Source organism: Siniperca chuatsi, linkage group LG2 (assembly GCF_020085105.1).
Source record: "Siniperca chuatsi isolate FFG_IHB_CAS linkage group LG2, ASM2008510v1, whole genome shotgun sequence".
NCBI lineage: Eukaryota > Metazoa > Chordata > Actinopteri > Centrarchiformes > Sinipercidae > Siniperca > Siniperca chuatsi.
Genome location: NC_058043.1, coordinates 13,109,227 through 13,137,097, shown reverse-complemented (window position 1 = coordinate 13,137,097; position 27,871 = coordinate 13,109,227). Strand labels below are relative to the sequence as shown.

Below are 27,871 nucleotides of genomic sequence, written 5' to 3'. Positions count from 1 at the left end.
AACATTTGGTCTAAAACCAAGAAGAGACAGATTTTCGAATCATTAAACATCATTGCTTGAAGTGTACTCACACGACTGGCAAATATGCTTCTGTGGTACTACCGCCAGTTTTCTGATAAGTTCTTATCACGTACAACAGCAGCAACACAATCGTGAGCATGTGATTAAATAATAATTACCTCAGGTGTTTGAGTTGAGCTGTGTTGACTACATTCAGTGTTTTTCCCCATAAATTGTTTATTGGCGGTGGTAAGTCTCCCGGATCCTGACACTTCTTGTTTCATGATCAATTTAGTTAGTAGATGACAGTCTAGTGGAAGTCTGTGTGGCATTTGCTGTATGAAATAGCACCTCTGCTCAGTTTTCCTGAAGATAAACGTGGAATTTTATAAAAGTGAACTAATTTTGGCCGCTTGGTTAGGGCACCAACCATGAACTAAAACGTCCCCGGATCTGGCCGGGGTCCTTTGTTGCATGTCACTATCCATCTCTCGCCCCTCATTTCCTGGCATCGCTCTACTGTTCAAATGTATTTTTTTTCTTAATTATTTAAATAAGGAAATAATATATGTTCATGTGAACATACATATACCTACAGTAGTCACATATACATATATGTACATACAAGCATACACATTGTACACACACATCTAGATATATATATTAAATCACTATATGATGGATACTGTACATATACATAAGACAAACTAAACCAAAACTATGTTCATTTTAATTGATATTCGTGGAGACGGTCTTTATTCCAGGCAAGGTGGCTCACCTCCCTTAAAAACACTGTGGCGGACACTGTATATGTATCATTTGAATAGAAGACTGCATTATTACCATAATAAGGACGATTCACATTCAAATAATACATTTAATTAATTCATAAAAAGTGAGTATTTTAAAGAGAAATAAGATCTTCTTGACATTCATGCCATCAACAAATTCCAGCCACTGCAGTAATTTGTAACAACAGCACTGTGAGTAGAGGAGGAGCTCAAAGCGGCTGCCATTCTCAATTTTGGTTTGTTATCTGGTCAGATATTAATCCCAGTTCATAGGTTTTCTTCCCTTAAGGTCAGACAGGAGCGGATAGAGAGGATGAGGATTAGCTGACATGAGTGTGAGTGTGATGGTGATGGAGGAGGGAGGAGCAGACAGTTGGTGGTAGGGTGAAGCTCGATTCTGAGAAAGATGCACAACAATTTGTAGCAAGAAATAAATTGTACATCTGCCCCCTTCAGTAAAAATACAGTTTGAATGTATTCACAGCCAACATGGAGGCTGTGTGAGCCCTGTGATTACAGCTTAATGACTGCAGATAGGCAGCAGAGTTGGTGTTTGTGCGTCTGATCTCCAGTCTGAGGCTGCTGTAGAAAGCACTGCTGATAAGCTTAAAATAAAAATCAAAGTCTGCATTTCCCTCCATTACCTTGGCTTTGATATGTGGAACTGACATGTTGTTATGATAAAACTCCCATTTCTACTTAAAATACCAAATTAAAGGTGGACCTACAATCGAAAGGAACATTGATCGACTAATTAGTTGATTGTTTTTTTCTACACTTTAATGAATTAGATTTGGTCAGCAAAGTTGGTAAAAGTTTATTTTAATCCAGCAAGTGAACAACCTGCGTCAGGCAAATAATATTGAACTTATCTGTTATCTGAAAAGTCCTTTTCTTTCAGTCTTTCAAGCCTCTGATAACCTTGAACAGAGCATGTCGAGAGAAAGATGAGCGTGGGTCTCTTTTGTTGAATAAGTACATGCCGTCTCACTCTGTGACAGCTCCACTTTTGTGTTTCTGACACATGTATAAATAAACACAAAGTCTTTGCAAAAGCATGACAACAGAACATACTCACAAAAGTCTTGGCTGTGGATAAGAACTGCTTTGTTTCAACAGAGAGTATGGCACCTTGACACTTGCGGCAGGTGCTTATACAGAGTTATTCAGTTTAAATGACCCTGAAGTACCTTTTTCTGTCAGTGTCTGTTTTTCTCAACCCCGTTGCTGTCCCTACATAACATCCTCTTCATTTATTTCTGCTCCATAATAGGGAGCCATTGGACCTGCTGGTGGCTCCGGAGCTCAGGGACCCCCCGGCCTGCAGGGTATGCCTGGAGAGAGAGGAGCTGCTGGCATTCCTGGACCCAAAGGAGACAGAGTAAGCCTTGATGGGAACAAAGTGTTAATGAAAGCATATTTTTAGACTTAATATGTAGAATTTGTTCTACTTGATTTCAAGTTTTATGCCTAGACCCCTGTCAGGTGACTGACTTGTGTATATATATATTTTTTTCATTCCCATAGGGTGACCTTGGAGAGAAAGGACCTGAAGGTGCTTCTGGCAAAGACGGTGCTAGAGTGAGTGATTGTCATCCATTTAGTTTTTCATGACCGATTGTCAGTGTTGAATGTGGCAGAAGCTCCACTCATGTATTGCATCACAAATGTCCAATCCTTTAAATCTTAAAATAAACTCCTTTGTTCTTAGAAATGGGAGTGTTTAAATTTTTTCAGGCCCGATTTAAAAACAAAATGGTCATTTTCATGCCAGTTCAAACTTTTGCAAGTCTTTACACTCTTTTGCTGTTTTCTGTCACAGGGTCTCACTGGTCCCATTGGTCCTCCTGGTCCTGGTGGTCCCAACGGCGAGAAGGTGAGTGGCATATCATTTAATTATGATATAGTTATTAGCAAGTTATCACTATAATATGTTGACTTTAAATGTCTTGCTGTCTGATTATTTCTATTATTAATTTGTACATAATTTAAAATTATTGGGGCATATCCAGCTGTGTTTGACTGCACATCCATCTGAACCCACAGCTCAGTGTGTGTTGTTGATGTTACTGTGTTTTCTTATAGGGTGAATCTGGTCCTGCTGGTCCTTCTGGAGCGCCTGGTACCCGCGGTGCTCCTGTAAGTGTCACAGTTTAACCAGAATCAATTCATTAAGACTAAAGATGATAGGTATAAAATAGTAGATCTCTATGTTGAAGTTAGAGTTTGGAAGCTCTTCAGTTTTTAACAGATCACCAATTTCTCTCACTTTCAGTCAGCACTGCAGCCTGAACTAACCTCCTAACTAACCTTCCTCTTTCAGGGTGACAGGGGTGAGACTGGACCTCCTGGGCCTGCTGGATTTGCTGGACCCCCTGTAAGTAACAAATAACAACACTGACCAGCTCTTAGGGCTATAGACTACATGTCAGGACATAGTAGTCTATTGCCCTGGAGTCGTGTTCTAGGTCTAGACATACTAGCAAGGTGAAGAAAGTTACAGAAATAAATATTGAAATCTTAATAAAGTTATGCTTTAGTTATCTTTGTGGATTATCTATTCAGTCATAAATATTCATAATAACTCTGAGTTAAGTGGTAATTTTACAAATAATTCACCAGCATCTCCCTTCTCTAATAAGAGTATAAATTGTCCATTCACCATTTCACCTTTTGTGATCTTAAGTGAAACTACGTGAAAGACAGAAAATAAACAGCTTGGCTATTTAAATATGGCTAAATAACACTCTGTATATGTGGTGTAAATCCAGTTTGAATCAAAAATATATTTACATAAATTGAACCTAAAAATACAAAAATTTTAGTTAGTAAAATATTAATTGCAGCCATTAGTAACTCTTCCAATATTGAAAATAAAACAGATCTAATTTTTAATTATTGGATGAAAGCACAGTAGATATACAACCGATAACCTCAACACCTTGATAATAATCAAATCAAGTTGCAGTCATAATTTGGTTATTTTATTCTCTAGATAAAAACCTCACCTTGTGTTTTGTTGCCTGGAAAATGAGACTCCAGCTTTAATGGATTTAATTTTTGTCTTTCATCAAAAGAGTCATGAGCTGAGAGAGGACAGACATCAACCTGACACAGATTTCCTTTTTTCAAACCTCCTTTCTATTATTACTATCTGGAAACACTTGGATATCTAATTGTCTGCACCGCTGTTTTAGGCCTCTGTGACTCATTTTTTATCTTGACATTAGTGTTGTCTCCTCAGTGTATTATTCTGTAGAGAGAAATTAGTGTGAAGACTGTCGGAAGTCTTTGTATCACTCATCCATTTAGTTCCTCCCAAAGACTCCAGGCAGACATCAAATAAATGTTTTTAATAAGCTGCATCCTTCCAAAAGGATTTTAATCAATATTTTTTTGACAACACAATTTATCAAAAGAAAAAAAAATTTTACTCTACTGAATTTACATCAGGATGAAAAATGCTACAAGGTGTCTAAATCATTTTGGTTCACAGCTCACAGACTGTAGCATCACAACTTATCAACACACAGACTGAAAATAGACACAAGACACGAATGCCACATAAAACATCAGCAGCTCTTATTAAATATTTTGAAATCTGGGTTTACACCTCTAGACTTTTAATTGCTGTTGAAGCAGTCACAATCTCAAACAAGTTTTGTGTGAAAGAAAAGAGGAAAAGTGAAAGAAAACTAATCTACATCTTCCATTTTTTATGTATATTTCTTTTTTCCTCCTTCTCATTCACAGTACAATTTGTATGTATGCCTAAGCTGAGGTGGTGCATTAAAATCAGCATTCGGTGCATTAAAATCATGTGTGGTATATGTTAGGTGTAGATTTGATTTAGTTGTATTTATATATTTAAAATATATATATTACAATTTTTTTATTATTAAAGATATTCATTATACCGTTACTGTCCTTTATCAAGCAAAATATCATCCCATCAACATCATCTTATTACTTCTCAATGTTTCTTTGATATTGATAATATTAATAATAAAACTAATGTCAATAATAATAGTAATAATGAAAATTCATAATAATAATTATGAATTAATAATAATGAAAATGAACTTGCTGCTACTTTAAAGTAAGTCTATCAGCCAGAAGGGACAATTACACAATAATAGTAAATGCTAAAATGTATAGCGCGACAGTAGCACTAGTAGAGAAGAGACATAAAATCAGTGAACTGACTCAGTAATAGCAGTAACTATAGCTATAATAACTGTATCTATCTAAAGTTTGCTAACATTAGCCAACATAAGCTGCTGGTCATACCAGAACAAGTATGGCCTTATCAGCAAAACCTTAGTGTATTAAATTGAGCATGAGTGTGTTTTATTGCTCATGAATTCAACTTTTCATTTATAAGAGGAAGAAAATTGTATTTTTTCTATTAAAAGTTACATAGTCTCACTTTAAAGGTTTAATATTTGTTTATATCTGAGAGTTCAAATATTCAGAGTAGATGAGTAACGTTTAGTAGGTCTAATGTGTCTTGGCTTCTTAATGGGTACTGACTTTGATTGTGATTTCAACCATACATTGCATTCTCCATCTTAAAAGGCTACTCCAGTGATTTAATTTTGCACTTCTACAAAGTTAGGAGGCATGCAAGAGACACATAGAAAAAACTGAAAAAGCAACAGAGGATTTCCTGACTTTTAGTCCTTAGTATAGGTCCAGTACCAAAAATACTGGATCCTACATTTCCCATAATGCAACTCACTCTCCCTGCCTGGAAAATGCTCCAACCTCTAGTTTGTAATGTACACTTTCTGTTATAAATTTGTAGTCTATAGACATCATACTATTTATGTGTAATATCAGTGGATTGTCCCTTTATTATATTGTATATTTTGTATTTTAGGGAATCAAGAAGTGTCGTCCTCAATTTTAAACAAATCGCTCATTCACTAATATATAATACATTTGTTGTGTTATTGGCTGACATATTTCATTCATTCAACTGTTTGTGACTTTTTCATTCAGGGTGCTGACGGTCAGCCTGGGATCAAGGGAGAGCAGGGAGAATCTGGACAGAAGGGTGACGCTGGTGCCCCTGGACCCCAAGGACCCTCTGGTGCCCCTGGACCTGCAGTGGGTGTCACTTTTTTTATATTGTTGCTCAACCAAACAGTCATTTTTCTGGTTTTGCCTAAGCCCTAAATAATGAGGGGTCCTACCAAAACCTTGGATATTTACAGTCTAGTGACGTTTTCTTTTTAATAATCAAAAACATTAAACAACAGCTAGACAGACACTGTCTTTTTTATGAGAAGAGAAACATGTTATCTATGCACAAATTAGCAGAAAATTCCTCTTGTGTTTTTCTTTGTTGAACATTTGTGGTAGAGTTAACATCAAGTCAGGATGAAAGCTGTCCTTGTCACTGATTGTGCCACACCAGACAGAACAAAGACCTAGCTAAGGCAAACAGATTCGAACAACCTTTCAAAGCAACTGAAAGTGTTTTAGATGAGTTTATATTGTCATTTATAAAACATATAATAAATGTCAGACAGTAATGTACAGTGTGTTTTCTGTTCCAGGGTCCTACAGGTGTTTCTGGACCTAAAGGTGCACGTGGTGCTCAGGGACCTCCTGTAAGTGACCTTTTGAAATCACTTTCAGTTCATTTTAAATATTTACATTTTTTTACCTATCATTTTGTTGAATTATTTCTGTCTTTGTCTATCTTAATCTTTCTCTTTCAGGGTGCCACTGGTTTCCCTGGAGCTGCTGGCCGAGTTGGACCCCCTGGTCCCAATGTAATTTTACAACTACACCCAACTGCACACAACCGTACAATAGATAAATAGATATAGGACACTGATATTGTTATATATTTTCAAATGGTTTGACTGTTATTTTTGCAGTCTGACATTTTTTCACATAGACTTCTAGAATAAATAAACAAAATTCAACCTTTATTATATACTGTAGAGATACTAGATTCATTATTCAGTCACCAAATGTGAAATTGGATATGGGAAAGAAGAAGGAAAATGGGGTTGATTTTGTTTTACAAGAAAGAACCAGGTGCAGCAGAACAGATACAGGGATATTTTCTAAATGCCACTTGACTTATTGTCACCTAGGAAGCCTTTTTAATTTGCACATGGAAAGCATTTACCAAAACAGTATGTCTGACAGAGTGGGAGTTGTTGGAGTTTGAATATTTTTACAGACTAGCTAAAAGGAAGTGCAGCATATTGTGGAAAACAAGTCTGATCCTGTAAGACTGCTAATATGAGATATGTGTTATTAAAAGCTGTTTAAAGATGCACAGACGCCCAGGCGATTTGGATATTGCACTTGGCCATATTGCAATTTCGATAATATTTCAATTAATTGCGCAGCCCTACAGTAATCCCACAGGCTCTGTAAACACGATGTGTGCATGTATACGGGTGCTTGTACACCATAGAATTGACATTTATTATAATGTAATGTTATTTCATGTATGTTATGTCATCCTCACATGTTCTAGGGTAATCCTGGACCTGCTGGTCCTGCCGGCCCTCCTGGTAAAGATGGACCCAAGGGTGTGAGGGGAGATGGTGGACCCCCAGGCAGACAGGGTGATGCTGGACTCCGTGGTCCTGCTGGGGCTCCTGGAGAGAAGGGAGATGCTGGAGAAGACGGTCCCCCTGTGAGTTTATCAGACTTTATATCATATTCCTTCATATAACACTCAAGACACTTCTGGATTTTTACATAATATGCAAATTCTTGACCTTGTGACACTTGAAAAACCACTCCATTCCCTCTAGCACCCACATATTTAGCCACTCTCTCTGTCTCTCCAGATTGCAACATCTCCTTGAACATCGTCAAGGTGAACACAAGTGTCATTATAGAGAAAAGAAAATTATTAAATGTGTTTGTTTTCTACATTTCTATCGACTTTTACGCAGCTCTGTCAGCCCAAAGAGCCATTTTAATCTGTAATGGACAGCCGCCAAGCAGACTCTCCATTAATACAGAGCTGTCAGTGTCCATCACTGACCGTAATAGCAGACATATGGCAGCACAGGGTAGCACAAGCCCAGTGAAACTGATGATAGGACCCCAAGCTTTTACCTTGCCTGCATTCAGCGCCACACACACACATCTGACGACAAGTCCTGTCAAGATAATGACATATCGCAAATTATGGCATACTCAAAATGAACATTTATGGATTGCATGTATGAAATCTTGAACCGTGCATCAACACAACCAAGTCTTTGTCAGCTGAATGGTGTGTCTCAGGTGTTGCTTAGAGTCAGGTGTTTATTGTGAGCATCGGTTAAGTGAGCTTTTACTGTTGCACCGCGGGACATGTGGCAGAGTGGACTGTGGTGGTGTGGATGAAGTAGACCAGAGAGGTGATGGTGAGATCGATGTTGATCTGTGTTGCTGCAAATGACATAAGATATAAATCAAGTAAAGAACCAGAATGAATTAAACAGAAAAGAAAGAACATAACACATATAAAACTTGCAAAAACACAACCAGCCAGCTTTGCACTCAATAAGAACAACAATAAAACTTGGTGACTTTAAGGAGTCTCTGCTGGTTGCCTGGCAAAACTCCAGGAAGTCACTGCTCAAGAAACAGTCTGGCACATAACCCCCCTTAAAACCATAAATTATCTTTCAGCTTGTGTGTAGATTAAATAAGCGAGAATATAAAGTGTTAATCAGTGAGCTTTAGAGGGGGTGGTTAAGTAGGTGGATTTTGTTACCTTTGGACAGAGCCATGCTAGTCGTTTCCCCCTGTTTCCATTCTTTTATGATAAGCTAAGCTATCCGCCTGCTGACTGTAGCTCCATATTTACCGTACAGACGTGAGAGTGGCATCAATCTTTTCATCTAACTGTTGAACAGAAAACAAATAAGCGTATTTTCCAAAATATCAAACTATTCCTTTAAGGTTGCCCTCATGTGTTGAATACTGTTAGTATTATTGGTATAATTACAATAATGGTAAAAATAAACAGTTGTCAGTTCAGTACAGTCCAGTCTACCAGAGAGCAACTGTAAAATTGTAAACTGTAAAAACTCAGTACATATCTTGGTAACAATTTTTTTTTTAAAGTATCCTAATCAAAAATATCTGTTTATGTTATGTGCTTATGTAAAATAAAATAAAAAGACTATTGGACAATATACTGTATCATGTATTCATGGTATAATTGTATATTGTGTCTGTAATGAAAAGATTATTTTATAAATGAAAAAAACACAACCATAATTAAATAATACCAAATGATTTGACTGCTGATACATTTACCACACATTCATTTAGTTATTTCCACCTCTTTTCTCCCTCTCAGGGTCCCCTGGGTCCTTCAGGTCCTCAAGGTTTGGCTGGTCAGCGTGGTATCGTCGGTCTGCCTGGACAGCGTGGTGAGAGAGGTTTCCCTGGTCTACCTGGACCTTCTGTAAGTAACATACTGTTCGCTTAATCAAATAATTTAATGCATGTAATTAGGGCTGCAAGTCATTATCGATTCATCTCTATTTTTTCACTATGAATTTATTTATCATTTACTCTATTTATAAAATGTCAGAAAGTAGTGAGAAATGCCCATTACAATTTCAAGGTGGCATCTTCAAATTGCTGGATTTGTAGAAATGTTTAACATACTCAATTCACCACACTAGAGCTGAAACAATTAGTCAATTAATCAATAGAATATTGACCCAACAGCCTGCATCTATCCAACTGATCAACAGAATATTAATCAGCAATTATTCTGATAACAAATGAATCTCTTAAGTAAAAGTGATGTTTCCATTAAAAATGCCAAACATTCCCAAGATTCAGCTTCTTAATTGTTTGTATTTGCTGCTTTTCTTTGTCTTGTGATTGTAAATTGAAATTCTGCAACTGAAGAAAACACGTGTCTGTTTGTCTTTTCATAAGGTGCCATGCATTGCACTCTCTCTCTCTGAGACTTTATGGATCAAACGATTGACCAATTAATTGAGAAAATAATTGGCAGATTAATTGATAGTGAAAATAATCGTTAGTTGCAGCCCAACACAATAATATATAATATAGTAAAAATAGCGAAAAACAGCCAGTCGAAAGGCCGGATATCACAAATATTTGGCTTTTTTGCTTAATAAAAGATTAATCGATGATCCAAATTGTCGATTAAGTGTCTGTCAATCAACTAATTGTTTCAGCACTTTTGCAAATGCATCAGTACTGCAATATTTACTGGATGAAGGGAGGATTACTAAACATTGGATGGTCAGTGCAGAGTTGTTTACAACATGAGGTGTTTCTCTTTCACATACTGTCTGTTAACCTCAAATAACAAAATAGGCTGTTAACTTAATATATATTCATGAGCCTGCCCTCAGAGCACAATGCCTAGTGTTCTGTCACTCAGTAAGAGAAAGTAGAGAACCCACAGACTGGCTCTGGACTGTCATTCTGCTGTGGCCTAATTGGATCACAGTCAAATCACATGAGCCGGGACTTTTCTCCTGGTGAACTGATTCCATTTGATGTTCAGTGTGACATGTGACAGGAATGCTCCCCTGCTTACAGCTCACACTATTTGATACATGACATGAGCCGTGTCCCCTACTTACAGCATCTCAGTGGGCACGTCCTTACCATTAATTATTCATCAGTACGCATGAAAGGGACGCCAAGAAAGAAGCAGTGACGCCAGACTCACCCAGGAATGTTTCAAGCAGAGAATATGCTTTTAATAACTGCAGATACAGTTCATGTGACCTTCTGTAGTTTTCTTCAAGGTTGGTCCCTTTGAAGGCAGCAGGTGCTCAGAGTTTGAACCTGTACTGTACTACATTCAAACACATGAAAAAAGTACAGGGATAAAGTAATCTGGCAATCGGTTTTCAGGTCACACTTTGTCATCTGGCTTGGTCGTAGATAAATTAGCATTTCAAGTGGGCTATGTAATAGATAATTGACAGTTTTCTCTCTCATTGAGACATCAACATGAACCTTTCCAACACCTGACTGGACAAACACACAATTCCCACGGTTGTGATTGGTCTTTCCTTCCAATTTTCTAGGTAAAAAATAATGGCAGCTGTCTTGGATGCTTCTCCAAAACTATTAACCAAAACCAGTTTCTAAATAAATTTGAGGAGATTATTACGCCAAGCAGTTTTTTCACCTGATGAACACTGGGATCAAAATGCTGACCATTTAAACAAATTTGTGTTTCGGAGTCAGTGTGCAGAGGCTCTTTGTGGCTCTTTTCATCGATGTTCTGGAACCTGACCCAAAACTATTGATCAAAACCAGTTTCTAAATAAATTTGAGGGGATTAATAGGCCAAGCAGTTGCAAAAACATGCTGCATTTTATATCAGCAGCACCTAGTTTTAATAGCTGTTAACAAGGTTTGGGCATCTATGGAGGCAACAAACATGTTGCCCTCTAAACAAAGACTGGCTGTGCAACAATGAAGTGTTTTGATATAAATTCCATTGTTGTCACTGTGAAAACAACCCGTTGAAATTGATTTAGACCATCAGATTTTCGAACTGTCCTGTTAGACTATAGTTATAAGGTTAGAAGGTCTTAACGGCAGGAGCAGGTTTAATATAAGCTTCTCTTCATCTCCATCTGAGGACTTACTGGCACACAATATCTGATTTTGACTTAGAGGCTGTTATCAGCCTGGTATATCAGCCAATGTGTCAGGTGATCTAACCCTGAACGTTTACTGTGGTGTTTACAAAAACAGTGATTCACTGGGATGTTGGACTGAATATATAATTACAGAAGTGTGAGTGAACGTGATGAATTACATGATGAGTTGTATCTTTGGGTAATTCAAGTCATTTAGTTTAAGTGTAGTAATGAGTCCTCTTCTCTCCTCTCAGGGTGAGCCCGGAAAGCAGGGAGCTCCTGGTGGCAGCGGAGACCGCGGACCCCCTGGACCTGTTGGACCACCTGGACTCACTGGACCTGCAGGAGAGCCTGGCAGAGAGGTCAGAGAATGGGCAACACACAGCATGTGTGTGTTTGCATTCACATCTGCCACATTGTATTTAGTCCAGTGGCTCTTAACTGTTCATATCCCATGACTGAAATGGCAGAATCTTTATCTGGAGGCCAAGTTGATTAAAATTCACTGCTGTTTGCGTCATGTACATACATTAACATTGTGTTTACAGCCTATTATTAATGCACATTGTTGGAGCCGGGTTCATTATGCAGCTGATCAGTATTCAATAGGACATCTGGCTTGGGGGAGGTGGAAGCTATTAACACTTAATATTATTCTGTCATCTGACAGGGCAACCCTGGATCTGATGGACCTCCTGGTAGAGATGGTGCTACTGGAATCAAGGTGAGAAAAATACAATCATGCTACATAAGATATACTAGGTCAAAACCTCTGTGTTGTACGACGCTGCTGTAATTACAAATTGCTGTACCTGTTCTGAGTTAAAGGTTCCTTAACAGTCAGTTTTCAAATATGCTATTACTCAGGATAGAGCTTATGCTGTTATTCATCTTGATATGGTGCAAATGTCGTTGAAATTTGAATTGCAGGGGTGCCCCAGTAGCTCACCTGGTGGAGCGCGTACCATTAAGGCTATCCAAATAAAGGCAAAAATGGCAAAAAGAAATGATCTTAAAAAAATCATAATTTAAAAATAATAATAATTGAACTGAATCATTGACAGGAATAAATTAAACATACTGTACCCTGATTGGCTGACAACACCATCTAATACAAATCCTGTAAACCTGCTGTATGGAGGGTTTAGATTCAGTGCATTACTCCTAATTTCAGATGAATATTAGTTATTATTTAATGTGTAAAGCCAATCAGGACTCCAACACTGATGCATTTATTAGAGTTTATCTAAAACCGCCTATTAAATCTGTGACTTATTATCTGTGACGGTATTGCAATAACCTTTTTATTCAAATGCCCAAACAAAATCTTAGTTTCATGTTTATTATACAGTAATTATGTGCACAGAGGAAATGAACATTTTTATGGGCCCTTTGGTGTCTTATCTCAACATTTATACTGTTTTTCCACAACTCCAAGCTGCAAAAACCGCCATCTACTTTGACTCACGTCTTTTGGTCGAGTGTCAAACTGAGCGATGAACCTCTTTGTTTGCGTCAGTACTTGGTTTTCCATAAGGAAGGCAAGAGAAGGGTGCACCACTGCCGGACATATCAGATATTAAACTTATCTCAACATACAGTGCAGACTAAAGGTAGACAGCAGTGACCCTACTGTACAGTATGTGCGTAGCTTTTCTGACATGACTGACTTTTCTACTGTTGTGCTCTCTGTGCTGCAGGGTGATCGTGGTAACACTGGTCCTGCTGGTGCTCCTGGCGCTCCAGGCGCTACTGGTGCTCCCGGCCCAGTTGGTCCCACTGGCAAACAGGGAGACCGAGGAGAGTCTGTGAGTAGTAACTCCAACACAAGTGAAATTGTCTAAAAAGACAGTGATGTTGTCTCTTTCCAATACAGGATGTCTCTCACTGTTAAATAAAGAGCAGGCATCATTTATAAAAGGTGGATTTTTTACCTTCTGGAAATTAGCATATGGTCTGATTGCACACAGAGGAGGATGTCTCAAGTGTTTTATCTTGACTAACTGACCTGTGGTTAAAGTGGGAAAATTATCCTCTATTTTAACTTTTCTCATTTACATGACATTTATTTGTTCTGTCTGTTCAAAGCAGTGCTTCAGCAGAGATTTTCTACTATTTTAGCATCATATGGTCCTTAAATGCACCTTGTTGAAAAATGGTCTTATTCCAGAAGACACGCATGCTTTTAGAAAGTTGCACTCTGTTCTTAAGTTACAGTAGGACTGATTAAGTAGACAACAAAGATACAGTATATATACAACATTTTGGCCCCTTAGCCAAGTCAGTAACAGACAGTTTAAAAAAGGAAGTGAAGGTAACAATTCACAAACATTTACATTTTTTACAATTTTAACACATATTAATATTAACAGATAAAATGACAGTGGATGGGATCTGTCTGTTCAAAGCAGTGTTCCAGTAATTTATATTTCTATTGTTTTTGTTTTTCTTTCACAGGGTGCACAGGGACCTTCTGGACCTCCAGGACCTGCTGGAGCCAGAGGAATGCCTGTACGTATCTTTCTAAACATTAACACACACACCTACGTGCTCAGTTTATTATTTACGGTCTTCTAATCTAACAGAAAAACAAATATTTGTAAAATTACTGTACTTTGCTCTAATTAGGTTGTTGTCCACTTGTTCTCAGGGACCTCAAGGACCCCGCGGTGACAAGGGTGAGAGTGGAGAGGCCGGTGAGAGAGGACAGAAGGGACACAGAGGCTTCACTGGTCTGCAGGGTCTGCCCGGACCTCCGGTAAGAATCCAGACTGAATGTAAATCTGTGTGCGTCCAGACCTTTGTGTTACACTTGTCAAATTAATTTATCATCGTCCCTCTGATATTAATTTCCTCACAAATAGTAATAGTACAGTATGTATCAAGGTATATTTTATGCCACATATCCAGATCCAGGCTGCATTAATTTTATTAATTATATCATTAGAAATTAGTTATATACTGCTGGGAAGTACTGAAAAAATTGATAAATAATTCTAGGCCATATCGTCCCTACTGGTTTTCCATCAAACTTTCATAGTTTGGACAGTATGACTGTGAAACAGCTATTAAATTGCATTCTACGTGGTATTAAAAAGGTCTTAAAAAGTCTTAAATTTAACTAGCAGAAACCCTGATGTATGAATGTAATCATTATCTGTTTAGGGTCAAGCTGGAGACCAGGGTGCTACTGGACCTGCTGGACCTTCTGGACAAAGAGTGAGTACTAATGCTACCAAAATACTTGGTTGTAATAAAAAAAAAAAAGTGGTGCTTTGGTGCTTAACATCAAGAGTTTTTCCTCCATCTGTGTATATAGGGACCACCTGGACCCGTTGGCCCTGCTGGAAAGGATGGTGGAAACGGTCTGCCAGGACCCATCGGACCCCCCGGACCTCGTGGTCGCAGTGGAGAGACCGGTCCCTCTGTGAGTACCCATGAAAACTTTCTCTGCCTGTGTCGTTGATCTTCCTCTGAAAATTATAACACACAAAAAACATTATTCGAGTCACATGAAAAAGGTATTTTTTAGCCTAACAGTTAGTTACAACCCTACATTGTGCACAATATATTACACATATATTACATGTATGTGACCAATTACGTATTCAGGAATTCAAAACACCCTCAGAATTGGAAAAGATCCAGTCCTTAAAATAGCAAGAGCCTGACTTTGCAAAATTCACACCACATAATAACATCATGAGTATCAGGTGTAAGTCATGCTGTTGCTGGGTAGGAAGTGAACGCAGTGATATCCCGCAGCTCATATACATCCCATATGATGTGACCTGCTAATATACATCACTGTGTCATCTTTATATTCAGTGTAACCCTTTCCTTTCTGTCTCTGTTTGAATAGCAAATTCTGTGCTAGTGCTAAATATTTCCATTTAAATCATATCCACAATTAAACATAAATTGAGGAAGGTCTTGAACCTTTCTTTTTTGAAATAATCATAGATACAAATGGTTACACATTATGGAGAAGAATTGATAAATGAAAAAAGAAAAATAAAGTCCAAAATGTGGGATTATTTAGCTAAAATTTAATGGAAATATGTAGGAATGATTTCAATGATGATTTTAATATCCATATCATTCTTATTTTCTGGATACTACACTAGAACTGCATCAAAAATTCAAAACTTACAAATGTGGCACAAGCGAAAAAATGCATTTTGCTGTTTTCTTGAAGTAATAATGTCAGTCTGGATGATTTGGGGGTAGCAGGCACAGTTTGCCTTGAGTGAAATAAAAAAAAAATCTTTCTCTCCAAAGTATCTTGACATAAATGTTCCACAAACATACAGAAGCTTATTTCACTGATAAATCAAAACTGGGACCACCCTGTCATTTTTGGGAAATAAAGGGGGGAAAATTTGCTTAGTTTAAACATCTGGGTAATATTTTGATACCACTCGAAGATTCAAGAGGCATATGAAATGATGGTTCACATACTGAAATACTGTATAACAGCTAATGTTACACATATTAGAAACTCTTTCACAGTTCAGTCATCTGAGACGTTTCTTTATCTTCTTAAATTGGCAAGACACTGAAAGCAATACTATATAATGAATAATTTACATACAAGCTCTCAAAAACTAAGAATCATAACAATATCTTTGTTGTCATATACTTACAAGCTACAACATAACATTTTGACAGCAGTGCTCAGATGTTAATTTAGTGTTTAAGATCATTCATGATGCTTTTGCAGTGATGACTAGACAAAAAACAAATGTCTAAATGTTGTGCAGTGCCAAATATAACCCTTCCATCTTTCTTCTTTTCCTCTTAGGGTCCCCCCGGAAACCCCGGACCCCCCGGTCCTCCTGGTCCCCCTGGCCCTGGCATTGACATGTCCGCCTTCGCTGGTCTGGGTCAGACTGAAAAGTCCCCTGATCCTCTCAGGTACATGAGGGCCGACCAGGCTTCCGGAAACCTCCGTCAGCATGATGCTGAGGTCGACGCCACGCTCAAATCTCTCAACAACCAGATTGAGAACATCCGCAGCCCCGAGGGATCTAAGAAGAACCCGGCTCGCACCTGCAGAGACCTGAAGCTCTGCCATCCTGACTGGAAGAGCGGTGAGTGATGCCGAGAGGAATTGGTCAAATTGGGGTGAGATGATGAAGTAGACAGAAGTTTTTACATACACAGCTAAAGTTTGGTGAAGTCAAGATTTAGGTTAAATATAGTTTGTGTAGTCTGGAAGTGTTTGGATGTGGCTGATTCAGAGTCTGTTTTTGATATATCAGAATTACACAATATTCCTTAACTTTATACAATACATTTTCAATGGTTATCAGTTTTTTATGCGGCCAAAGAGTCTCACCCCCTGAAGCTGATGTGTGTTTTTTTTCCCCTGCAGGAGAGTACTGGATTGATCCCAATCAGGGCTGCACCGTCGACGCAATCAAGGTCTTCTGCAACATGGAGACAGGAGAGTCCTGCGTCCTCCCCAAGCCTTCCAGCATCCCTCGCAAGAACTGGTGGTCCAGCAAGAGCAAGGACCGCAAACACGTCTGGTTTGGAGAGACAATGAATGGAGGATTCCACGTAAGTGACAACATGGTTTTCATCTTTCTGCGCAATCAGTTAAGCTGAAACATACCCTCCTCTACTGTTAGTGCTGTAATGTAATCACAGACTGGGACAAAATCAAGGAATTTATTGAAGTTAATTTAGATTCTCTCATTCAATGTGGTGCTGGGATTGGCTCTAGCCACCGTGACCCTGCACATGATAAGTGGGTATAGATAATGGACTTTGATTATTAAGAAACTGTGAAACTGGATTTTAACAAATCAATAAAACAAACATTCGGGTGAAAATCTGATTTATAAAATACCATTTTCAGAACAAATACTTTCTTTTTTTTTACATAAAAAGAGTAACTTAACTCCCTCCTAAAAATTTCTTGGTTTTCACATCACATTAAAATTCTTCTCATAGGGGCTTTAAAAAATCAGATTTCTTGTCATGAGGAATGCAGTTAAACAGTTAAAATAATCAAAAAACATGTAACATAACAAAAGAGATATTTACTGTTCCCACTTCCTCTTCCTTATCTGCGGCCCAATGCAGTTCAGCTATGGCGATGACACCCTGGCACCCAACACTGCTGCCATTCAGATGACTTTCCTGAGGTTGCTGTCCACCGAGGCTTCTCAAAACCTCACCTACCACTGTAAGAACAGCATAGCCTACATGGACGCCTCAGCGGGCAACCTGAAGAAGGCCGTGCTGCTGCAGGGCTCCAACGACGTGGAAATCAGAGCCGAGGGCAACAGCCGCTTCACTTACAGCGTGATGGAGGACGGCTGCACGGTAAGACTGGACAAATTCAACACGCATGTACAGTACACACAATATTTCATGTAAATATACATGTACATCAGAACATAATATAATGAAACTCAAAAGGATATTAAAATTGGTATAAGATTCACTTTCCCTTCGTGACAGACGTTACGCACTGTCTCTCTTACTCTCTGGTGTTCACTCAACACAAATGTAATTTTGGAAATGCAAGTCATAGATCATTTAATAGCCGTTGTGTTTTTTTTCCCTCTGGGCAGAAACACACGGGACAGTGGGGCAAGACAGTGATCGAATACAGATCGCAGAAGACTTCTCGTCTGCCCATTGTGGACATTGCCCCCATGGATATTGGTGGAGCAGACCAGGAGTTCGGAGTCGAAGTTGGGGCAGTCTGCTTCTTGTAAAGAACGAGGGATCGAAAAATAAGAGAAAGAAGAAGTGGAAATTTGAAAAAAAGTAAAACGAAAGAGGAGCACACTTCAGATAGAGGAGAGAAAGAGTGAAAAAGAAAAATCAAGACACTTTTTTTAAATGGGACTTTTTTTCTAAGTAAAAAGTGCTTTTTCCAAGTCGAACTCCGTAGGATATCTGCACTGAATGGCACCAGCAACTGTCATCTGTGATTCATCCGGCATTGCCTCCAGTCAACTCGCCCCCTTATGGACACCCAGCGTTCCCCAAAAGCCCCCACTTCACCCTGGGTGAACAGCACTCTCCCCCACACACACAGACACACACAGACACACACACCTCTACCCGAGCCCATGAACAAGACGGAGGAAGTATGAGGAGTACGGGAACATACCAGGGAACTAGAGAGAGAAAAATGTGTTGGTGTTATTTATTTATTGTTTAGGTTTGGATCCCAGGTGTGGTAGGACTAAGTTTGTTGCTAAGTAATAAAAAGCCCACTTACACATATTTAAAAAATAAAAAACCTTATCCACCAACTTCCTCTCTTACTTCCTCCTCTTTTCTAATCACACCCCCTTCACTCCTGTACCATATGCACTAAAGCATACATATCTCTTTGAAACCAAAAATCTAGCTATGTAGAAAGTGCAGGTGTTCTATTTCTACCACCACAGTGTGTATCAAAAAGTTACTGTGTATTATAATAAAAGTCAATGGTGCTATTGTTGTAAAACAGTCTGTATTTTTTAACAACCAGATACTCATATGTAGTGACTTGTATATATGTTTATATATATGTATATGTGTGTATACATATATATATACAGTTTCTCAGAGAGCATTTCACCCTGGGATTTTGGATTTCAGGATGATAAATGTCCCTGCCTCGCCCCACTCTCCTGCTTCAACCCCCATGTGTAAAAAAAAAAAAAAAAACATGCCCATGATGAATTTTTACAATCAAGGCATGTCCAATTTGGAATTAACACAGAATTTAATTTTCTTTGTAGTTTTGTTTTGATATTTTAAAGCTACCTCACATTAAAAAAAAAGTTCACAAATCAAACTAAGGCCCTGAATCTTTGCATACAAAACTCCATATTTTAGGTGAATGTGACCAATATGTTTGAGAAGCTTGGTCATGAAAGCCCAGTCTGCTGCCCCCCCATTTGCTGTGACCTTTGACTCCCATCCCTCTCTACTTCCTTCCATCAGTCCCCTCACACATGGCGTGCCCTCTGCCTTGGCATACATGCTCACACACACACACACACACTCACACACTCACACACACAGTTGAAGAAAAATTCAGGGTGTGTTAGACTTTGTTGCTCCAGTTCTACAGCCAGCGCAGAGGGCTTATTTGTGTGAGGTTGTGTATATTTTTTATTATTAATAATAGTATTATTATTAATAATAATAGCATTATTATATTATTATTATGATCATGACTTGTTTTTGTTACGTTTTAATTAATGTAAATTGGAAATAAAAGACAAAACCAAGTAACAGGCTGAAGTTGCTTTTTATTTATATCCTATTTTGTTCTCCCCCATGTTGAAATATCTGGGGCAATGGCTTTGACTCTTCCCCAAGGAAATTCCTTGAAAAAAAAGTCACACCTAAACATTTCACTGTGCCCTGCTTCCACTGTGTGTTTTTGTGGTGATGTCCAGATGTATTTCCAGGGGGGAGAAACATCTCAGATTTCAAGAAAAGGCAGTGGAGAGATGGATGAATGTGGGGCCATTTTGATTTTGTTGATGGTGATTTGTGAAAAAAACAAAGACAAAGTTGAAGAAGGAGGAGGCGAAAGTTCACATCATGTACTTTTTTTTTTACATATATGTAAAATAGTTGTTCAATCATTTCCTTTAGTTTTAACGCATGGTAGAGTAGAAATAGGAAACACTACCAACCATGATCAGCTCATTGTGAATTGATAATGTCTTCCTGTACTTCTGTTACTTCTCTTATTGCCTTTTTCAACCTACAGTAGCAATAAAAGGTAGAAGCATTTCTATGAACAAAGTAGAGCAATGTTTCTTTTATTTTTTATATATTTGTTTTTTCTCCTAAAAATCACTTTTTGATAGGTCATTTATTATTTGATGTAATGGTTTTTGATCTGACTTTATCCTTGTTTGAATAATTATCAGCATACAAACAGGAGAGGAAACAAATCACTGGGACAGAAATACATCACCAATAAAAAAAGTACCTGAAGAAAAAAACTACACACAGAGGGCATGCTTGGTTCTTGAGTTTTGGGTTATCAGCATCATTGTACCTTAACAAGCCAAAGGGGGTTAAAGATTGTATTAATGGTGGAGATGCATTTGGGAAACTGAACTCTGGCACATCAACATTAGATGTATGATTCGTGACAGACAGGTAACATTCAGGAAATATTAATGTAAAGTTACAACAACAGTGCTTCACAAGTTTATCCATAGACAGTTTTCTTTTGAATGTCACAGAACAAATATCCAACTTCTTATTCCAATCTTTTAGCCTGTGGTCTACCAACCAAGACCAGGTTTTTACATGGACCAGTTATAACAATATCAACATTGTTCTACTCAAAGTTTAACTGATTCTAACCCTAATTCACAGTTCATCCTGAACAACACAAACTTCAACCAGTCTCTCTCTGTAAATTACAAAGCACACACACCACATTTAGCACGTTACAGTACACAGTTGTCCTATTCTAGGTTTTGCCTCAGCTCTTGCCACTTTTCCAACCCAATTGTTAGATAAAATGGGGTACAGTAATGTTTTATTACATCTATGAACACTTAGAGGGTTGTAACTGTACACTTTAATCCACCACAGATTAAAGACACATGAATAAGACTAAGAGTCTACAGCCATGCTAGCAGCCCTGTGAGGCTGTATTTAGACACAGTGGTGCTTGGAGCTAAATACTGCAGCATGCTAACATGCTCACAATGACAACGCTAACATGCTAATGTTTAGCAGGTATAACATGACCATTAACTATCTTAGTTTAGTGTGTTAGCATGCTAATATTTGCTAATTAGCACTAAACACAAAGTACAGTTGAGGCAGATGGGAATGTCATTAGTTTTGCAGGTATTTAGTCTTAAACCAAAGCATCGGACAAATAACATTTTTGACCAAAGAATGGTGCCAGAGGAAAAATTAAGGGATTGCCAAAATTATTACAATTCCTCTGGAGAGGAACATTACTGTCTGTACCAAATTTCATCAAAATCCATCCAATAGCTGTTGACTGACATTGCCATCCCTAGAGCCACGCTGCTAGCATGGCTAAAAACATCCTCATAAACCAGTAGTTCCCAACCTACTTGGCTTGTGATCAACAAAGCAATGGTTGCTTCTGACCCCCCTATAATCTGTTACATAGCCAGTATTTGCTCAACCATAGTGATTTTTTTCCTTGTTTTGTTGAATAATTTTTAAAAGGCTAAAACACATAAAGTTATCCAATAATTTGCAAGAACAAAAACATTAAAGGAAAAGTCTGAAAAAAAGTGTAACTAATTTTATGTACTAATTTTTTTCTGCTTTAATATCCTGTCATTAATCTTGCAACCCCTCAGATAAAATTTGTGAGCTCTTGTTGGGGTCCTGACCCACTGGTTGGTTGGGAACCACTGACCTAAACATACATTAAATGTTGCTGACTATCAAATTGACAAAAGCATTTTACAGTTTCTGTTTGTAACAATGAAGAATGATAAATATACATAGCCTATATTAACCACACGATAGACCCTTTCCTCAGAGAATAATGCTCCACAGGTATTGCCACAGTAAATATGATTACAATAAACTCAAGTGAAATTAAAAAAGGTGACTAATCCAGTCAGGTTTTGTTCCGTAGAGCTAGATATTCAGTGCACCTGCAGAATACACGTCAGGAATGGCATTAATCTTAATATTACAGCCGTTAAATGCCATAATTGAGAAAATTATTCCATTTATTATCAAAGTGTTTTGCTTATTTTTACAGTGGCTTGAACAAAAATCAATTGACACACAGCCTATGTGGAAAATGAGAGACAGAACAATTTGTACACAGCAATCAGTGCAGAGAGGACTGAAAAGGACTCAAGAGATTAATTAAAGCTAAACTAACAGCTTCTCTCAGGATAAATGGCTATACTAATCTAATTTATAACAACGATCCGCTTCTAAATCTGGCTGAAATTTCTCTGTACCAATCAGTGACAGCTGTATGTAGGCCTACACTAAGCTGTCCAGATATTTCAGAGCTGATTGCTGCAGCTTGGAGACGAAATAGTTCACCTCCAGCTCTAATGGCTTCCTGAGAGTAAATTTAGATCAGCAGTTCTCCACTGGCACCGAAACAACTGGCTTAGTTAGTGTGTATTAGGAAAGACTTGAATAGCACCTGTCCAAAATCAGTGTTATCAAAGTAAAAATGGCCACAAAGCACAAAAACACCACATGCGCACACAAACACACACAAATGAAACAAGCAATTAGATGAGGACACACATCTGAGTTTGCACACTCTCCTTTTTGACCTGATAAACACACTCCAGCTGATTAGTGCCTTTCAAGTGTTCATTAAGGGTCAGTTGGTCAAAGTCTCCTAATTAGAGCGTAATGAAAGATAAAAGACCTCAGTAAGGGTTATGGTGGGAGAAGAAAAGAAAAGGAAAGAGGGACTACAGAGGGAGATAGAAGGTTATAAAGTCTTATTTTCAGTCCTTTCATCTTCTGCTGCACTTTGTTTTTCAGTTTCCACTCTTCTCTCAGTGCACATGTTAGAATGAGTAAACAAATACTAATTTCTCATTTTTCATTAAATTGAGAAAAATGCAATAGGTAAAGAAATATCAGGAAAAACATGGGGGGCTCAGTAGTAACAAATTTAAAGAAATGTTGCAATCCCAAAGCACAGCTGTAAAAGGTTCATTTCCTCTGTATCAGCATCTTCCACAGACTCCACAAGGCATTTTGAAGTTTATCAGTCGCTCTCCATAAAAATGGGATTGGATTATAATTCCATATAAATTACAGCTGAGCAGTCTGAGAGTTCAGAAACCAGTGCTTAGAGTGTCTGTCTCCGTGGGGGTCTTGCGTGGGCTGGGCAAACTCTTCAGGTACTCCAAATGCCTGCGGGCCTCGGCCTGGTTCTGCCTCACATAGTACACTACATACACAATGACCATAAAGAACCATACGAACATTGTCACCAGCATGGCTACATCAGTGGTTTTCCTCTGCAGGCTGCAGAAATTCACCCCAGAATCCAACAGTTTGACCAGCGGTTGACCGGCGTGCTCGCCCTGCGCCCCCGGGTCCTCCCACCTGCTCCCCTCGCCCAGCCCCCGCACAGAGCTCTCACATACGATCCCATTCACTGTCTCGGGCTCCAGGTTCAGGGTCTCCATCAGTTCTTGAAGGGCGCAGTCACAGTGCCAGGGGTTGTGGTAGAGGCGTGTCTTTGCACGAGTGGAGCCAAACTCCTCCCTGCTGGCCTGCCTCAGCTGGTTATGTGAGAGGTCCAGCAGGCGCAGCTCGGGGCCCAGATGCCGCAGGGCCCCCGTGGCGAGCGAGTCAATGCGGTTGTGGGACAGGTACAGGTCTCGCAGGTGGACCAGGTCGCTGAAGGCGCTCTCTGGGATATTCCGGATGTAGTTGCGTTCCAGGTGGAGGGAGACAGTTTCCGGTGGGATCCCCTCTGGAATCTCCCGCAGCCCGGCGTCTGAGCACAGCACTGTTGCCGTGTCCCAGGCACAGTGGCAGCTGTCCGGGCACTGGGGGGACGCTTGGCCCCACAGGGCCGAGAACAAGAGCGAGACGCACAGCCATAAATGAAGATCCACTCCTTTACCTGTTCGTCTTCCTCCACTGCTGCTGGTACATCTCTCCTCACACCAGCCTGTGCACATCGCCTCACCATAGCCTCCTGACACACACCAGGTCCCAATCAGACACACACGGTCGCACCAGGAGAATCTGACAGATTGAGGAAGAAAGGGTCAGTCTGGAAAAGCTGACTCTCCCTCTGTCTGCCTCTCTCTTTACAAACCCTCAAACACATGCAATCAAAATGAATGCTGACAGGGGAGATTATGATGTTTAGGAGGAGGAGGAGAAAAGGGTCATTGGGTAAAGAGATCGACAATGAAATGAGCTTAAGCCGGTTTATCTGATAAATACTGCATGGAGAGACACTGTAATGCAAAAGTACCAAAACATGTAAGAGGAAAACAATTTCATAAGGATGGAGGTTGTAAAGCGGGTGGGATCGATAGCCCAAGTATTGCCTGCTACACTATTAACGGCAAGAACATCAATATTGTCTGTGTCCCACAGTGTCAATAAGTGACAGAGCTGGAAAAAAATTACCCAGCAGTAGTTTGGGTGTTAGCATCTGCTCACAAATTCTGCAGTTAGGAGGCAAAAGTTAAAAAACAAAACAAAAAAGCAATCTGGCTAGACTCTGCATCCCATGGGCGAAACCACTGGAGAATACATTACATGTGTTATGTGTGTTAAGCTATTTTAGAGCTGCTCAGCCTCATCTGCCTGCCTGTCTGACTTTTTTTTTAATCTACTGTATGTGGGTCTGTAAATGGTGTCATTCAGTTTGTTCAGACAATCCAATCTGGTGCTTTTAGAACAATTTTTGTTTTGTTGAGACAAAGTACACTATGATGTCCTTGTTCCAAGACAGAAATCACAATACACTCCTTGAATTAGATTAAAAGGCCATCCTCTTGAACGTCAGGCACTTTCTCCCTGTCTTTATAATATAAAACTGCCATGTGTGGCCCTGTGTGTCTTAAGGGCAGGGGTGAGGATTTAGGTCACCACTCATTAACCGCCCTGTTATTAACATACTGAATGTAGATGCATGTAGATGCCCAATTAAGAAACATACTCATCTGCTGCATAATTATGAATGAAACTGAGAAAGGCTGAAAGACAGGGCTGGAGAGAGACTCCCAAAGCAAACAGAGATGGCACTGTGGTTACAGCTGATGATTGCTGTTTCCAATTATATATTCTTAATATTGCTCCCTATTTCATAATTAAAAGACATAGGCCTAACTTAAATTAAAAAGCAGGTAGTCTCGGTGATACTTTCTGAGTTCATCTCCAGTATTTCACCTTGATTTTATAAGATTAACTTTCACGGAATTAATAACATTTCCGAGGAAATTTCATTTAGACTATAAATTACATTAATCTGAGTGAAACAGGTCAACTGGACAATCCAAGGCAATGAAACCCAGATAGCAGCTTTTTAACTTCGTGCAAGCAAACACACACGGCTGTTTTATGCATCGTTTTTGCAACTTTTGAATCATAAAAATGAAGTTTATATTTTTTAAAAAAGCTTTCTTTATCTTCGCCACGTTAGGCTACTATTAAAAAGTTGATGCAAATTAAAAAGAGAAATCCACGTCTAGAGCGGACTGCAGCAACAATATGGTCGCTAATTAGTCCCCCGGGCACACTATGATAAGAATATAATAGTTACTGATTTTCTAAACGGACGTAAACGGATATAAAGTATTCGTCAAAACAAATAAACTTACATGTAAAATGGTTTCTTGTGAAGTTTGAGATCCAGAAGGCGGATAAGGATGTTTTTTACACTCTGTTTGCAGTCCTTCGGATTTTTCCTGTCGGCAGACTGGACATCATCTTCTTCTTCTTCTTCAGTGTTGATGCATTTGTGAAAAAACTATTTGAAGAGCATCAGTAGTGGATCCGTTGTTTGTCGCCTGCAGACGGCTTCATCACCGACTGCCGTAACAGAGGGTAGTTATAGCAACAAAGATGTGGGGCAAACTCTCTCTCTCTCTCTCTCTCTCTGTATGTGTGTGTGTAAGAGACACAGACAAACATGGGAGGCGTGCCATCATAAGTCATGCCATAGTCCTTCCTGTCCCCACTATAGATGGCGGTCTCGGATTTCTGAGAAGACATCGGTTACCTTCATATGAGATATTAACTTAATTACCTATAGGTATAATTAGATTCTTGCATCCATCTCTTCCTGCAACATGTAATTGAATCCCAGGCAGGTAGGGACACAGGTGAAGAGACAGACCTTTTTAGAAGAAAAGAAAAGAAAAAAAAAACCTACCCAGTTTTTATACTTGAAATATGAAATGTCACCTGCAAAGACGTGGAATTACAATAGGTTAAAAAATAACCTATTGCTGTTAAAAAATAAAAAAAATATGACTTTCCATTTACAGATGTCACAGTGAGACAAACAGGACTACTGACTGATAGAGCCAAAGGAAACAACATTAAAGGAAAGATGCACCTGATTCAATCACTCGTCTTTATTTTTTCCAGGCTTAGAATTGGAGGTCAGGTAGAAAGAGACCATCTATCACTGAAGACCTCAAACAACACTGATACCCTGTATATGAAGTTAAAAATGAAGATGGATTTGAACATGTACACGTGCAGTAGGCTATAGATAACACCTACACATACATTTACAAACACAGGAGAGGTTGGACATAAGGCAACCTTGAGACATTTAGCAGGGTCACATATTTCCATGTAAAAAATAAGAGCATGTATACAGAAACACACACAGTGACACAAATGATACCTTCTGTACATGGGAAATGTTATTCATGGTTCACCCTTCCCTTAGGATGAGTGCCCTACCCTCTCTCTTTGCTTTTCTACCATAAGCAGCAAGAATATCTGCCGAGCTACAGAAGAGCCCTCGGGGGGGGAAAGGATGGGTCTGACAGCCATGATGGCACCTCGTATCCCAGCCTGTCCTGCTCCCATCAGCCTGCTAAAAACTATGACATTTCCACTCTTGACAAATATAATACAGAATGCTGCAAGTATAATGCATTTTTTTCCGCTTTACAGCTAAATATTGGCGAATGTTTTGCCCTTGACTGTTGATTGTTTCCGTGGTTGCCAGAGACAGGGCTGCGGACAAGCTGAGTTTTGTGATTATTCAGATATATAACAAGGGACAAAGGGGTGCATAATGAGAAAGCGCATGATGGCAGAGAGAAAAAATCCAAAGAACACACACATTGTCTGTCCCTGAGCTGAGAGTGAATGGCACTATGGTGGTGAGAAGTTCAATTTGCAGCAAGAAAAATAGAGACGGAAAAAATTAGTTGAGGGAGGTGGTTGTTTAGAGTAGTTTTGGATGTTCTCAGAGGAAGCAGTTCTAAAAGATGTACAAGCCTAGGAGCCGTTTGTTGATGACAATGTTGACAAAGTGAACTCTACTGGAAAACCTGACTTCAGTGAAGTGAAGCAGTTTGTCATCTGTTTGGTTTGGCTGTGGTCCTCCGAGGGGAAAACTGAATGAACCATACATACATTTGTAAACAGATAGAGGCAGTGGAAATGAGACGACACCCTGTGACAGAAATCTACTCCTCCAAGACACAGAGTGCAGGGATGGTTATGATTGTGTCTATTATCTGTGTCGTGAAAAGAAAGGACAAAAATGCATGACGCAAAATGTATGTCCTGGTTGCATGCCGAGTACGCCTGATGGAGTGGAAGAGAGAGATAAAAAGCAGTGGAGCATTTCTTGTAACTAGCCTGTCATTCTCTTGGGATTGAATCCACTAACAACAGGTCAGGCTGGGGGCAGGTGTTCTGCTGAGGCTCTCAGTAGCCATTTTTCCACAGCGTGGCCAACTGGGACTTGCCAGGGCTGTAGTCGTCTAAAAA

At 39.1% G+C, this 27,871-nt stretch overlaps 2 protein-coding genes across 3 annotated transcripts in view; one reads left to right on the top strand and one right to left on the bottom strand.

Annotated features, from left to right (window-relative positions):
* Positions 1-20,397, top strand: part of col2a1b (collagen, type II, alpha 1b) — a 51,750-nt gene extending 31,353 nt beyond the window's left edge. For both annotated transcript variants that reach the window (XM_044169567.1, XM_044169559.1), the window contains 21 exons: positions 2,065-2,172; positions 2,319-2,372; positions 2,614-2,667; positions 2,877-2,930; positions 3,115-3,168; positions 5,796-5,903; positions 6,356-6,409; positions 6,521-6,574; positions 7,297-7,458; positions 9,127-9,234; positions 11,671-11,778; positions 12,087-12,140; positions 13,117-13,224; positions 13,874-13,927; positions 14,067-14,174; positions 14,582-14,635; positions 14,736-14,843; positions 16,221-16,509; positions 16,794-16,981; positions 17,510-17,752; positions 18,004-20,397. In XM_044169567.1, coding sequence (XP_044025502.1) covers positions 2,065-2,172; positions 2,319-2,372; positions 2,614-2,667; positions 2,877-2,930; positions 3,115-3,168; positions 5,796-5,903; positions 6,356-6,409; positions 6,521-6,574; positions 7,297-7,458; positions 9,127-9,234; positions 11,671-11,778; positions 12,087-12,140; positions 13,117-13,224; positions 13,874-13,927; positions 14,067-14,174; positions 14,582-14,635; positions 14,736-14,843; positions 16,221-16,509; positions 16,794-16,981; positions 17,510-17,752; positions 18,004-18,150 — 2,271 coding nt within the window. In that variant the 3' untranslated portion in view covers positions 18,151-20,397. The remainder of the gene's footprint in view (positions 1-2,064; positions 2,173-2,318; positions 2,373-2,613; positions 2,668-2,876; positions 2,931-3,114; positions 3,169-5,795; positions 5,904-6,355; positions 6,410-6,520; positions 6,575-7,296; positions 7,459-9,126; positions 9,235-11,670; positions 11,779-12,086; positions 12,141-13,116; positions 13,225-13,873; positions 13,928-14,066; positions 14,175-14,581; positions 14,636-14,735; positions 14,844-16,220; positions 16,510-16,793; positions 16,982-17,509; positions 17,753-18,003) is intronic.
* LOC122863333 (leucine-rich repeat-containing protein 3-like) lies at positions 19,670-26,363 on the bottom strand. The gene is made up of 2 exons (XM_044169743.1): positions 25,732-26,363; positions 19,670-24,142 (listed from the first exon to the last, which is right to left on the bottom strand). Exon 2 carries the CDS (start codon positions 24,073-24,075, stop codon positions 23,218-23,220), a length of 858 nt encoding a protein of 285 aa, XP_044025678.1. The 5' UTR covers positions 24,076-24,142; positions 25,732-26,363; the 3' UTR covers positions 19,670-23,217.
* Positions 26,364-27,871: the final 1,508 nt, after the last annotated feature.